The 16,159-nt window shown below is 42.9% G+C and overlaps 1 protein-coding gene across 1 annotated transcript in view; it reads left to right on the top strand.

Annotated features, from left to right (window-relative positions):
* Positions 1-2,004: 2,004 nt before the first annotated feature.
* myo5c (myosin VC) overlaps positions 2,005-16,159 on the top strand; it is a gene marked incomplete at its 3' end in the record, with an annotated part of 72,006 nt that continues 57,851 nt past the window's right edge. The window contains exons 1-7 of the mRNA XM_079502241.1: positions 2,005-2,048; positions 3,587-3,697; positions 6,056-6,115; positions 9,053-9,158; positions 11,285-11,429; positions 15,261-15,306; positions 15,768-15,878. Of these exons, the coding sequence (XP_079358367.1) occupies positions 2,019-2,048; positions 3,587-3,697; positions 6,056-6,115; positions 9,053-9,158; positions 11,285-11,429; positions 15,261-15,306; positions 15,768-15,878 (609 nt within the window). The 5' untranslated portion in view covers positions 2,005-2,018. The remainder of the gene's footprint in view (positions 2,049-3,586; positions 3,698-6,055; positions 6,116-9,052; positions 9,159-11,284; positions 11,430-15,260; positions 15,307-15,767; positions 15,879-16,159) is intronic.

Consider the following 16,159-nt stretch of genomic DNA (forward strand, 5'->3'; position numbering starts at 1 on the left):
CATTTACTGAGAAGCTGGAGGTCAAGAAACTCGAAGAGAGTTATGGCCGATCGATTCATACTCCTATTTTACCGTAATTTTACCGCTGTAGTGCCGAAATTATTTCGGCTCGTCAGAAATTTTCAGTAGCACCGAAGAGCCGACTTTAGGACGGTGAATTAAGACTATGAATGAGCCTTTAGCCCATATCCCCACCCAACACAACAGTGGTCCCCAGGTTGATTCTAAGTCAGGGTGGTGGTCCGGGGTCCCTCGTTCACAATCAGTTGAAAATCCCTGATGTAGCCCTGATTTGGCCTCAGATAGCGGTTTCTGATGTTATCAGATGATTTCATCTCCGTCATCAGCTAAGACCAAGCGATGGATGTTGTCCGACTACTAACCCTATCATTAACCCTAACCCTAAAATTAACCCTAACTCTAACCTCAGTCTTAAGAAGTAAACAGAAAGTGAAGTTGTATAGCGCAGAGTCGCAATGTTTTCACAGAAGAGTTTGTGTTAAAAAAAATCACACCCGTGTGAAATGAGGGGCGCTCTTATCATCATGACGTCGATTTGCTCAGACACTATGATGTAAAATTGTCCTTTGTCAATGGAAATGTAATCTTTGTAGGACAAAAATGTAATGGTGATGTAACGGTGTCAAAACAAACTATCTTTTATCTAAATTATCTTTATTGTTAATGGCATTTAATGTTTGTGTTAGGGACAAGATGACGTACATTTTCCCTTCATTGTCAATGACGTTTTTAAAACAAACATTGAACTAAACACAAACATTAAACCTGTATATAGGAGGGGCGCTAGCCCACGCCCCTCAAAAAAGACACTAAGCCGATTTGCTCGTCCACACACATTCGTACATTCACACTGACGTACATTCAGTTTTGGTGATATGGCGTATAGAGTAGTGTCTTGCAGAAAACAGGCTTGAAAGGTTCACTTATGTGGCCTCTAACATTACACCGCTACTTGTTTAAGCATTTAAGCATTTATTTCATATTTACATGTCGATTTCAGCTCTGTCACTTATTTCAGACATGCTTTATGTGAAGAGTCTGCCTGTGCTATTAACTCATTTTGGATTAATTAATTAAAAAAAGAAAAGAAAAGAAGAAAAAAATGAGTACATCATCGTACATCATCATGAATCATCTCATACTCTCCAATCAGACTGTCTGTTGCCACAAATCTACTACATATTTTTGGCGGACATTTAAACTAATTTCTCCTTTCATTGTCAATGGCAAATGAAACATTAAATTCTCATTGACAATCAATGAAGAATGTATGTCATGTGGAAATTAATGGAGAAATTGCGTCATAGCCTATGTGGAAACCAATGAATGGAGAATTTTCATCTGTGTCTGAGAGAGAGAGAGAGAGAAACTTTAACATTAGATCCTGTAACTGTTGGTGGGTTTGATCAAAAGGGTGGGCGGGGCTTCCAACCAGCTCAGGTGTCAGTCAGTAAGTCACGTGACGGGAGTGGGCGGGGTCAAAGTCCAACACGCTCCTTGTTCACTTTGAACGTCGCGCGCACACACACACGCACACATCCGGTCTGGGGAGCGGATACGGAAACCACCAAGTGTGCGTGGCTTGTCTTGTGTGTGTGCGCGCGTGTGTGCGTGCGTGTTCCGCCTGTGTGTGTGCGCGTGCGTGCGTACATGAGTCCGGATATAACCACATGACCACCGAGGGGGCGGAGTCACATAGAAAACCAGGTAAACCAACGCGGAAGGAGGCGGCAGCCGGTAGCAGATCTACAAGCTCACAACTCTTCGCTGCCGCGACGCGTTGTGAGCTTGTAGATCTGCTGCCGCCGCCTGCTCAGCCCCCACCCACGTGTTTGCTCACAGCAAACAGCAAAGCAGCGACAGAAACCACACCTGACTGCTCCTAGTATTATTATTATTATCATCATTATAATAATGATTATATGAATATGTTACCGTTCCGTTGAAGAGAAGCACTACAGCTGCCTTTGGAGAAGATTAAGAATTTACATAATAATATGGCTGCTGTTGTGGAGCTTTACACCCAGGTTGGTAAAGATGTTCTGTTTCATATTTATTATACCATGTTGGCATGTCACATGATGACTTGTTGTAAGCTAAGAGTGAGAGACATATGGAAAGTCCACAAATCACTTTTAATAAGTTTAACACTCTTTAAAATCACTATAGTTCTCAAACTTTTTCGTGCCAACTATAAGGACCCCCAAAATGGATAGCCTATGTATTTGGCCACGGACCCCCATCTGGATAGCCTATAATAGCCTATAATATTTTCCAAGTGACTGTTTTCACAACTGAATGAGTACACAAATTAAATGTAGAAAAATGTTTACATAAGATTTTACAAAATATTTGATTTTGCTTATGTTCTATTCTAGAGGTAGGCCTACTAGACACATCGAATGTTCAATCACTAAATAATGAATGAATGAATGAATGACTAAATAATCTATTATTGTGTGTGTGTGTGTGTGTGTGTGTGTGTGTGTGTGTGTGTGTGTGTGTGTGTGTGTGTGTGTGTGTGTGTGTGTGTGTGTGTGTGTGTGTGTGTGTGTGTGTGTGTGACTGTGTGTGTGTGTGTGTGTGTGTGTGGATATGCAGGTTTTTGTAATTGTATCATTCATTGCATCATTAAATGATGAACGAATGAATGAATGATTCAATGACCTGTTATTATTTTGAGACCGTTCCGATATGGCGTTTTTACGAATGAATGAATGAATGAATGGATGAATGGATGAATGAATGAATGAATGAATGAATGGATGAATGCATGAATGGATGGATGAATGGATGGATGGATGAATGGATGGATGAATGAATGAATGCATGAATGGATGAATGCATGAATGGATGGATGAATGGATGGATGGATGAATGGATGGATGAATGAATGAATGCATGAATGGATGAATGCATGAATGGATGGATGAATGGATGGATGGATGGATGAATGGATGGATGGATGGATGGATGGATGGATGGATGGATGAATGAATGCATGAATGGATGAATGCATGGATGGATGAATGGATGGATGGATGGATGAATGAATGAATGAATGGATGGATGAATGAATGAATGGATGGATGAATGGATGGATGAATGCATGAATGGATGGATGGATGAATGGATGGATGGATGGATGAATGGATGGATGGATGGATGGATGGATGGATGGATGAATGGATGGATGAATGAATGAATGAATGAATGAATGCATGGATGGATGAATGCATGAATGCATGAATGGATGGATGGATGGATGGATGGATGGATGGATGAATGCATGAATGAATGAATGAATGCATGAATGGATGAATGCATGAATGGATGGATGGATGGATGGATGGATGAATGCATGAATGAATGCATGAATGGATGAATGCATGAATGAATGGATGGATGGATGGATGGATGGATGGAGGAATGAATGAATGGATGGATGGATGAATGGATGGATGGATGAATGGATGGATGGATGGATGGATGGATGGATGGATGAATCCTCCTCTTCAGTTGAACAGGGTGTGGATTCCAGATGTTGAACATGTGTTCTGTTCAGTTCAACAGGGTGTGGATTCCAGATGTGGAACATGTGTGGAGATCAGCGGAGATCAGCAGAGATTTCCACCCCGGAGACGATGCTCTTCACCTACGACTGGAGGACGGATCTGTACGTTTATTATTATTATTAAGGGGCCAAGAAGTCACGTAGTGACTTTGGTCACTTATTGTTTTTGTGTTTATTTTTCTTCTTCTCCTCCTTCTTCTCCTTCCGCCAAAAATAGCTGTTCTGGCTGAACTGTGCAGTCGGTTTTCGCGAAACTTGTCAACATGGTAGAGGGCCATGCCAAACGGTGACTATGCGAAGCCCATGACGATTGGCCAAATGGTGGCGCTATAGCACTCAATTGAAAATGAAAACTTTGAACGTGCATATCTCATGACCGTTGGCAAAGGCACTTTGATACACATATGTGTCTCCTCATGCCGAACAACTTTCGTGTTCTGACTTTTGACCTCTGACCTTTAGATCACCCGCCATTTTGAATTATATGAAAAACAGTTAAACTGTATCTCATCCCAGGATCTTTGATCAAAATGTACGAAAACTTCTACACGTTAACTTTGGACCTATACGGACAAATAATCGTAGCACATTTTTGTTAAGTGAAAAAATTAAGTTTTTATGAGCCAATGAAAATTGCTGTTTTGTGAAACTTCTTCTGCACCTAATACCTAAATGAATACTGGATGATGTTACTGTTTAGAATGACTCAACTGACAGTGTCTGCATAGCTCAGTTGGTAGAGCTCTCGCCTTCGGACCACAAGGTTGTGTGTTCAAATCCGGGTAATGACAACTCAGTGTATGCATTGTGTGCTGCAAGTTTTGTAATGACTCAACTATAGAAATATTGAAGTAGATTACATTTTACCTCACTTTTTGACCCATCAGGCACTAGGACATGGAATCACAATAATAGAGATACTAGTAGCTGTAATAGTGAAATAGTGTAATAAGTCTCATTTTGTAATAGTGTAATACGTGTATTTAGTGTAATAGTGTAATAGTGTAATAGTAGTGTAATAGTGTAATAAGTGTAGTAAGTGTAATAGTGTAATAGTGTAATAGTATAATAGTAGTGTAATAAGTGTAATAAGTGCAATAGTGTAATAGTGTAATAAGTGCAATAGTGTAATAGTGTAATAAGTGCAATAGTGTAATACCGTACTGTACCATAATGTGCTGTACTGTACCGTACTGTACCATATGGTACTGTACTGTACCATACTGTACTGTACTGTACCGTACTGTACCGGGACATGTTATGAGCATGTAGATCTGCTAATTTCTAAAAGTTTGAGTACTTATGCTGAACTAACACTGAATGATTTTCCTGTTAACAATGGAGTAACTGATTGTCTCCGTGTAGCTCAGTCAGTACAGCTCTTGGCCTTGGACCGCAAGGTTGTTGTTTTCTGTTTTATGTTGTCTTCTATCTTGGTCCCGCTTTATCGCTGCTTGCAGCTATATTTATTATTATTATTATTATTATTATTATTATTATTATTATTATTATTATTATTATTATTATTATTATTATTATTATTATTATGATGGAGGATTACATCGACTCACTGGCCTTGGAACGTCTCGGGATCCCCCAGGAGGAAGTCACTAATGTTGCTCTGGAGAGGGAAGTCTGGAACACTCTGGTGGAGCTGTTGCCCCTGTGACCCGACTACGGATAAGCGGTTGAAGATGGATGGATGGATGGATTATGAAATCATCACGCGTACGTGCGTGCGTGCGTGCGTGCGTGCGTGCGTGCGTGCAGAAAGTTTTGATGTACCCTTAGAGATTACACAATCAACTCTTGAGAGTGTACAATTAAATGGTTTAATTGTACACTGTACAATTAAATGGTTTCATTTTACACTCTCAAGAGTCCTCAGCGACCTGCATTTGCTGTGTTTAAACAATCCCGAAATTGTTTTGCTTATATGTATATTTTGAGATGTAATTGCTAGTCACATGTTTGATTGCTAACAGAGACTTTATTACACAGTCCCAATCTGTGATTACCCACCGGGTGTGATGTGTGAGGTGATATGCAGTGATTTTGTGCACCTGCACCATGTCACCACTCCTAAAAGGAACCTACATTCAGTCACTCTCCACACTGATGAAGGCTGGATAGCCGAAACGTTTGTCCCCTGTACTGTTCAAAATGAAATACATGTTTTGAACTGAAGTCTTGTTGTGTGCGACCCACTACCGTTATTCATTTGATATGTTTTGAACGGGTAACGCAACTTAAAGTCAGAGCGCGGTGGTCACATACAAGTTATTTTGTAAGGTTTTCTGACCTCAATTCCACCTCCCAATAAAACCCTGTTACATTGAACATTCAGTGGATCTCCTGTGGTCTTCGGTTTTCTGAATAATTAGGCTCAAACAAGTGCTCTGATCTCAAGTCCTGCCCCTACTCCTCCCTTTGATGAGATTTTTCTTGTATTATTCCCAGGAGTTGCAGTACCCCGTGGAGACCTCCAGGCTGCCTCCGCTACGGAACCCAGACATCCTGGTAGGAGCATAGGGATAGGACGGTGATCGCTATCGTCGTTTATCGCGATAAAAAAAAATCAGTACGACTTAAACCAGTGGTTTCCAAATGTATTCATATCAAGGACCCCCAAAAATGAAACCCGAAATGAAAATTAGCCTGCGGACCCCCCATTTGAAAATATAGGCTATGCCAAGGACCCCCCATAAGAGAAGATGTTTTACGGCTGTAGCAGTGATTTTCAACCATTTTCATTTCAAGGGGTCCCCGGGTTTGACCTGAATTAGGCTACGGCCCCCTATTTAATGGCATTTCTATCTATGGGACCCCAATGCATAATATATTGTAAAATCAAAGTTAATTTAACTCTGAGAGTGTACAAACGGACCCATAAGGGTCCATTTGGTTCCTAACTATCATTTAGCTGGGGACCCTCTGGAACTCCCTCAAGGACCCCTAGGGGTCCCCAGACCCCACTTTGGGAACCACTGACTTAACCCATTCTGGGCGGTAACCCCATTTGGTGTTTTAAGCATTATGTTATACTTTAGCTATTGAAAAAATAGCAGATCTACAAGCTCATAGTGAGCTTGTAGGTCGGCTATTTTTGAAAAATCGTGAAAATGTGGCGCAAACCTTTGAATATATATATTCTTTCAAAACGAACATTTTTAACTCAAATCTTTGCTTCTGGGTGGGTCCCCTGGAACAACATATTTTCAGATGGGGGTCAGTGGCCGATTGCATATATATTTGGGGGTCCTTGATACGAAAATGTTTGAGAATGACGACATAGAAACATAGGGTTTCTCAGAAAACTGTCAGGATTTAGAAAACATTTGTAGAATCGTCCTCAGGTCTAAATGGGTATAAACCCTCTAAAACGGAACATGCACAGCAGTACTAATCGACCCGCAGAACCTGATTTATGTATCGTTGGCCCGTCACGGTCATACCAATAAAAAGTATAATTTGTTATTTACATTGTTTTGAACAAGATTGCAGGTATAGTATTTGTTCCTTTAACCCATTTTGGGCGGGAACCCCCAACATTTATAGCATTATGTTACACTTTAGCTATTGAAAAATAGCAGATCTACAAGCTCATAGCACGGCACCGAGTGCCATGCTATGAACTTGTAGGTCTGCTATTTTTGAAAAATCGTGAAAATGTGCCTCACATCTTTGAATATATTTTCTTTCAGAGTTTCAGTCTTTAACTCAAATCTTTGCTTCTGGGGGGGTTCCTGGAACAACATATTTTCAGACGGGGGTCGACGGCCAATTACATATAATTTTTGCGGTCCTTGACATGAAATATTGAGAACCACTGATACAGAAACATTTTAAAAAGACATTTCGACGTCAGGCCTAAATGGGATAAGAGAAAATGATATGGCCCCATGAGTATTAACCTTATACTTAGTACTTACCTTATTCACCTGTGATAATCTGTTCATAATATATATGTTCATTTTCTTCATTAATCACAATGTTTTTTGTTGTTCACTGAGGTTTGCCCTTATAGATGGAAATGTGTCTTTTTAATTTGTGTTTCCTTGATTTTTAGACTAGTCGTGTAGTCTGTTACAAAATACATTAGCAAACTTTTCAAAATAATACTGACATTTTTAGCTTGTGGACTTTTGCTGACAGGCCCCTGAGCCATCTTAAAGGGACACCTCACCCTTTTTGCAAAAAAATATATGTTAACACAATCAGCACTGGGATTTATGAGACGTAGCCTGCAGAGTTAGTTCAGTCAGACATACTCGAGGGGGTTCATGCCGTGCTCAAAGGTGCATACTATACTCAAGGGGTTAACATGCTGTATTACTATGTGGGCGTATAAGTGTGTGCAAGTCCCACACGTCATTCGCCGATGCGGCAGTCAGCTGACCAATTGGGCGGGCTACTTAAGCTCACTAGACTGCATGCTCTTCCTGCCTTCCTCTGCATATGGTTCCTGGTTGTATGTGATGTTTTGTCCCACCAGCACCCCAGCACCACCAGTGGGCTCTGCTATTTATGCTCCCCATGGGGGTTTTATTGTTTATCTATCTCCCTGCTCTTAATGTTTTATGTTGGTGCTTAATCGTGCCGAGCAGGGAGAAAATCCAGCAGAGCCGAACGCCAAGTCAAATATCATATGCACATAAATGAAGTCAGAAGTCAGAAATGAAGACAGAAGTATAGCCATCTAGTCAAAACCACGGAGAGCTCCCTAGATTACGCACGGCGAGCCTTTCTTTCTGATCGCTAAACAGGGAAGTGAACGGCAGCGCGCATGCACGAACAGCAAGGAGTACATTGCAGGAGAGGCCAACCCCCAAAAAAGAGGAAAAAATCGGAATATATTTTTTTTGTTAAATTAGCTATGACGTTTCCACACGTCGTACGGTCTGAATGGGTTCATGACGTTTAGAAGATTTAAAACACTTTCCTTTTAGATATTTTAGATTTATCAGTGAGCCCAGTGTCTCTGATGTCATCGACACTGGGTCTCACCCTTCCTGGACTACAATTCCCATAATGCTTTGGTGCACTGCTCCTCCTTGTGGATTGGGGGAGGGCTGTCTTACTGAGACAACATGTAGTCCAGGAAGTAAGTAAGCCGAGTGTCCATGACATCAGAGACACTGGGCTCACTGCTAAAATCTAAAATATCTAAAACCACATTATTACACACATAAAGAGCCCCAGGACAGTGTTCTAAATCCTTTAAACGTCATTAACATATTATATTCTTTTTCAAGAAGTTTCCCTTTATGTTGAGTATGCCTCCTTTTACAGAGTGCATTTTCAACCCTCTAAAACGGAACCTGTACAGAGTGCATTTGGCACTCCAGCGATGCTTTACGGCCTCGTTCTTTCCTGCAGCAAAGCTGCCGTTCTGATAATCACGGTAAAGCACACGCTCTCGTGTCATATTGCCTCATGTTCGTGCGGTCCCCCCAGGTGGGAGAGAACGACCTGACCGCTCTGAGCTATCTGCACGAAGCCGCTGTCCTCCACAACATCAGAGTACGCTTTCTGGACGCCAGGACCATCTACACCTACTGTGGTACGCACGCACGCACGCACGCACGCACGCACGCACGCACGCACGCACGCACATTCATTCATTATTTTATTATAGTTTCTCAGTACAGAGTAACAGCCTCCCTGCCTCCCCCTCTCTCTCATCAATGCCCCACACACCCTTATATTCACAGGCAATGTCCCCAACGGTAACAACAGATGGTCACTAAACAAATCCTTATATGGACATGGGTTGTGTTAGGTGCAGTCTAGTTTAAGCTATTTGTAAATAGATTTGGTGGGAAGGTTTGCATGAGTCACAGGAGTTTGTCAGAGAAGAACAGGTGGTAATCAGAGGGTTACAATTTCCCATCTCCTAGTAGGCTACATTCAATTAATTAAATACCATAGTGAAATTAATTTTGCCACCACAATACGCACATGTGCGCACGCGCACATGCACACAATTTAATTCAAAGGGCATTATTGGCATGAGAAACATACGTTTGTAACATTGCCATAGCAAAAGGTGGAACAATCAAAACAAAATGTTTGTACAATTTGAAAGTCAGCATATCCAATGCATTAATGTCTATGGGTTAGGGTTCATAGACACACACACAGTCACACACACACACACACACACACACACACACACACACACTAGAGCTCTTCTCGGGTAAAACAAAAAAAGGGTTCAGAACCCCCAACATTAATCTGTGAATTTGTTCCGATTCCGACCCGTTCTGAAAACAAATAAGAAAACCAAACCCGAATGGATCCGTGGCAATTTCGTCAGATTCCGACATGTTCTGAGATTTCTTTCAAATGGCGGTGCCGATGGGGGCGGTGCCGATGGGGGCGCCTCTCTGGCCAAAATGGTCCAGGCGCATCATGCCACATACAGTATAGGCTTTGGCCTGACAGCGGGTCGCGTGTCGGAGTCCCGTTCATGACATCCTTTGCAGCATGTCTGTCTGTCCCCTTCTCTCTTCCTCTTTCAATCAATATCAATATCTTTAGCAGAAAAGCCAAAAACAAATCTTAAAAACAAATAAATAATAATGGAGGCGCCGAGTCCAACCGAGATCGGATTATGTCCGACATTCCGAGACCCGACCCTGGCAGACATAAATGTGAACTTCATGCAATTATATAGCGGACATATTGACCAATTACCATATTATGATTAAAGGTATATTCAGTGATTTCACTTATTTCAAATATCACTTATTTTTTCTTATTTTTTGGATAATCCTCCCTACTATAAAGTGTGCTGACCATATAAGGAGTTCCTCCCGGTCCCCAGTGAGCCCCTGGGGTCAAAAAACCCTAGTTTCGGTTTGGGCTTTGGGTGGCAAAGCCTTCATCCAATCAGGATGAGAGGGGCCTTCCTCCAATCATGATCAAGTGGGGCGGGCCTTGGTGCACGTGCTGTTGGTCTGTTGTACTTCCTCCACTGTAGTGCGTGCATGTGCACATCTTGTTACCAGGGCGGACCGGGTTTTTTTTCCAAATCACCCAAATCACTGAATGCTCCTTTAAAGTATGCTCACGCGCGCGAGAGAGAGAGGCAGAGAGAGGTTTGTTTCGTACTTTAAAAAAGTAACTGGCTTTGAAAGGATCAAAGCATCAATTAGTAACATATCCATTCAGAATGTCAGGGTGCATGTGTGCGCATGCATGTGCACGTGTGCGCACGGCCGTGCATGTTTACGTGCGTGTTTGAGGTGTTTAGACAAAGCGTTGCCGCCATGTTGGAGTGATGCCGGCAGCACTATACCGCTGCGCCATCTAGTGGTGATTCCAAATATTTGAGGACTGTCGCCTCTTTATATAGAATCTCTTTGTGTCAGTCAAGGAAGCTTTGAGAAGGAAAGGAAATGGTCACGTGACTGGGCCATTGACATTTTCATGGACACTTTCATGGGAGCCAAACTCACACCGGAAGTGCAATGAATACATGGCAGCGAATGGAGCCGGCTGGACCAGCTCATAACAAACATTATTTATGAACAATTGAGACCTTTGTCATATAATCGGTTCAGAAATATAAACGAAGACATATCACAGGTTGTTGTCAGTAAGGTTGTAATGTCATGTCATTGTTCACATCCTGGTGTCAGTAAGGTTGTGATGTCCTGTTCTGTCCATGTCCCGTTCCCCCAGGCATCATCCTGGTGTCGGTGAACCCGTACAAAGCGCTCCACATCTATGGCGACGCGGTCATCCAGGCCTACGCTGGACAGAACATGGGCGACATGGACCCGCACATATTCGCCGTGGCCGAGGAGGCTTACAAGCAGATGGCCCGGTACGTAATGCACTGCACACGGCAAGATTATCCCATTTAGGCCCGAGAACGATTCTACAATTTTTTTCTACAAAAAGTTTTCTGAAAAACCCCATGTTTCTATGTCAGTGGTTCTCAAACTATTTCATGTCAAGGACCCCCAAGATTATATGTAATTGGCCGCCGACCCCCATCTGAAAATATGTTGTTCCAGGGACCTCCCCCTCAGAAGCAAAGATTTGAGTTAAAAACGTTCGCTCTGAAAGAATATATATTCAAAGATTTGCACCACATTTGTAGCTTGTAGCAGACCTACAAGCTCGTAGCGTGGCACTCGGTGCCGCGCTATGAGCTTGTAGATCTGCTAATTTTTCAATAGCTAAAGTATAACATAATGCTTAAAACACCAAAAGGGGTTCCCGTTCAGAATGGGTTATTATTACAGGTCACTACTGTAAGGAAAACTTTCAAAGGATGAATTCCAGACTAGCCATTTTTCCTTCCCTTCAATCTGATGTTATCATATCCCAGAACGAGTGGTAAAGGTGGACATTTTCATAACTCACACTGCGTGAAAAGAGGAGTTAACGGGCAATTATCACTAGATTTGCCCGTAAACCTCAAGTTTAACAGGCATATACTGTAATATACGGTAATATACAGGACAGGTGTGATGGTACAATTTGGGAGTTTACCAGAGTTTGTTGGAAAGTTTTAACGGGAGTTTCCTGTAATATACACATCCGTATTCCATGCTTTTTGCGCAGTGTCGCATTCCCTGGTCCACCGCAGCTCCGAGCGTGAGCGGTGGGGTTTTTGCGTTCAATCTGTCTTTCATCGTGAGTATTTACTCTTCAACATGTTTGTGCCCCATCAGTGCCCAACCCCACCTATAGGGTATGGGCGCTGATGACACGGAGGAGAGAACACGCCACCCCGGCGCCCACAGCGTCCCCAGCGGGAATGGAACCCAGGACCCTCTAGCTGTGATGCGAGTGTTAGCATAATATGCAGTATTTGACTACAGTATGTATTGTGAGCACTGAGCGGACACCAACACACAAGGCAGGATCAGAGTGGGCCACCACGGCCGTTTATTGTGATAAGTGCGCTCAGGCGCGCGGCATGAATATGCAACTCAGAAAACAGAATGTCTCTAAACAACGGAAAATCCTCCTCTTCGCTGCCGTCAGTCGCACAGGCAGGAATGGTGGTTAGTTAGGGTCCTTTTCCCTAACTGGGCTTAGTGCGCCTCAATATAAATCACTCCGGGTCTGACAGGTACTATTGACAGGTATCCTACTGCTGTCAGTACTCCCCCGGGGTGGTGGAGCTCTCACTCTCTCCGTGGTAATTATAGATTCGTCCAGGGCGACGGGTTACCTATAGAGGAGGAGAGAAAGACAGACTTTAATATGGCGCTCATATTAATATGGATACAGCCTGGTGTGAGGGAATGGATGAGGTATCGCTTACCACCAAGCATCATGCCTGAACTGTCCCTCTCAGTAGTCAGTGGGGAATGAGCGCAGAGGCAGTCAATCCTTCCCTTTTAACCTTGGCGTAGGTGCGTGCACTTGGCCTTGAGCCAATAGGTAGGCGGGGTATTATGTCTGCTCAATGACGAGGCCAAGTAGGCGTGTTCTCCTTGGCCGCGCTCTGCCTCCTCCCCACTGGCTGTCTGGGCTCCTATGCTCACCTGTTGGCTGGTTGCCTAGCGACACCCCACAGTATGTATTGTGTTTTAATTTATTTCATATAGAAGCCATATAAGAACCAGTCCGTCATAGAATGTTCTGTTGGTTTATTTATTTAACCTCTTTTGGTGTTTTAATGTTATAATTTAGCTATTGAAAAATAGCAGATCTACAAGCTCATAGCGCGCCACCGAGTGTCTGTTGAACACAACTGACATAGAAACATAAGATTTTTCAGAGAACTGTCAGGATTTAGAAGACATTTGTAGAATCGAACTTATAGGTCTAAATGGGTTAATTGGAACCACAAAAGGTTTATCCTCTCTGACTGAGAGAATAAACACTGGTACCTGTTTTCATTCAAAGCCACTGCTGGAATGCTCCCTGCTTCTATTTGTTCCATGCTGTAACAGAACAATAGCACGCATCAGACCCGCTCCAGTGATCAAGCTGGTTCCTAACTTCCTCATGCTCACACAGAGCTGGGCAACAAGGTGGCAGGGACAACTTCCTGGAATGAGCTTCAAGTCTTTTAAAAATCAGCTCCTTGCTCCATCCGTTTGGTCAGTGCAGATACAAATTGACGGCTACAAATAACCTTAATAATAATAATAGATAATCATACTGAAACCGGATATAATCGTTAAGGACAGTTTTCTTTCTTCTTTTTTTTCTTAATAATCTGGGGACCAACCAGGTTGAGAACCCCTGTTCTAAAACACTCCTCGTCAATCTGTGATGGATTTGGATTGTGTCTATTATGTAACCTCGACTAGATTGACAGTGAGGGCTTTCCTCAACTGTACTCCCGACTTTAAAGGAGAACTTCACCACTTGTCAACCTAGCCCTGGTCCAGTGCGTCCTGCCGGACACCCCTCCACTGCTCTGTAGCAATTTTCCCACTGCCGTGCGAGGCTTTAGAATTCCCCGAAAATAAACAAAACGAAGTAACTATACTCACCGACACAAAGCCTGCTAGACCTTGATAAAAGTCTATTCTCAACCTGAGACCTGAGACGCTTCCCAGCTTTGAGAATAGACATTTACCAGGCTTTGTTTCGGTGAGTAGCTACTCACTGACGCACTGGACCAGGGCTATTTTCAACTAGGCATGTAACGATTCACTCAACTCACGATACGATTCGTATCACGATATGAGGTTCACGATATGATTTTTCACGATATTTTAACAAAACATATTTTCCAGAAAAATTACCGTTTTATTTTATTTTATATATTTTATCTCCCCTCCCCCCCCCCCCCCGAGCTTTTTTCACATTTTTTATTTAACTACATTGCAAAAGAAGCAGCATTACTTTTGACAGTTCAGAAACATAATTGCCTTCCTTGATCAACGGATCAACAGCTCCCCTCTACAGTGCTCTACTACTGAAAGTGACTCTCATTTCTCTCCAAAAGCACTTGAATATGATGGAATATGACTAAAGCTCACATTTCACATCACACACCGTAATTCACTAGCCACCCAAAAAAAAAAAAAAAGATTGATCGTCGGGATTAATATCGATATACGATATATCTTTTTCTACTGAGTCTGTGTCTCATAAGAGGGCAGTTCAGGAACCCGTCCACCAGTGAAATCATCGTTGGGCAGATTATTTTTAAACAAGATTTAAAAATATATATATTTTTATTTGTATTATCGTGAGAACGAGAACGGCTTCCATTTTCGCATTGCAACTTTATTTCCCCATCGATGATGTCACTGGTGGACGGGTTTCTGAACTGCCCACAGGATGATGATGATGAGGAGGAGGAGGAGGAGGAGGGGGAGGAGGAAGAGGTGGAGGAGGAGGAGGAGGAGGTGGAGGAGGAGCAGGAGAAGGTGGAGGTGGAGGAGGTGGTGGAGGAGGTGGAGGAGGGGGAGGTGGAGGAGGAGAAGGGGGAGGTGGAGGAGGAGGTGGTGGAGGAGGAGAAGGGGGAGGTGGAGGAGGAGGTGGTGGAGGAGGAGGAGGGGGAGGAGGAGGAGGTGGATGAGGAGGTGGATGAGGAGGAGGAGCAGGAGAAGGGGGAGGTGGAGGAGGAGGTGGTGGAGGAGGAGGAGGAGGAGGAGGAGGAGGAGAAGGAGGAGGAGGAGAGCCAGGAGAACCACCAGTCCATAAATAGAATGTTGTGTGTTCTTGTCTTTCACAGAAACCACAGGAACCAGTCCATCATTGTCAGTGGGGAGTCTGGCGCGGTAACTTCTCCTAAAAACCTTAATTTATTAGGCCTACATAATCAACCTGCACATTATAACTTATACCTCCTACAAACATTAATTTCACTCAACCTGTCATCAGCACATTTTTACATATACCTCTCAAATACATTAATTTCACTCCACGCCTCCTTATGCCTAAACCTCTTTGTATTTTTTTTTTACTATTTTGAAGAACATTTTAAAATTGTTCAACTAGCCGATCTACATGTTGTGATAAATAAATACATTTATAAATTAATACTAGAGATAACTTTATCCCTCTCACAGAGAAGTGCTGTTCTTATCTTGTTTTCCAATGATGGAAACAAATATAAGTCTTGGTGAAACATTAACTTTCACAGATTCTATGCGAGAACTTGTATTTTGAATAATAATAATAATTTCCCATATTTAATTGTTGAGGGGATTATAATTGAACTCGTCTAACTTGGGTTTAGGGCAAGACGGTCTCTGCTCGCTATGCCATGCGGTACTTCGCTGTGGTCAGCAAGTCCAGCAGTAAGACCCGAGTGGAAGAGAAGGTTCTGGCGTCCAATCCCATCACAGAGGTACCATGTCCAATCCGATCACAGAGGTACCATGTCCAATCCCATCACAGAGGTACCATGTCCAATCCCATCACAGAGGTACCATGTCCAATCCCATCACAGAGGTACCATGTCCAATCCCATCACAGAGGTACCATGTCCATGTCCAATCCCATCACAGAGGTACCATGTCCAATCTGATCACGGAGGTACCATGTCCAATCCGATCACAGAGGTACCATGTCCAATCCGATCACAGAGGTACCATGTCCAATCCCATCACAGAGGTACCATGTCCAATC

Source organism: Electrona antarctica (genome assembly GCF_951216825.1).
Source record: "Electrona antarctica genome assembly, chromosome: 5".
Classification (NCBI taxonomy): domain Eukaryota; kingdom Metazoa; phylum Chordata; class Actinopteri; order Myctophiformes; family Myctophidae; genus Electrona; species Electrona antarctica.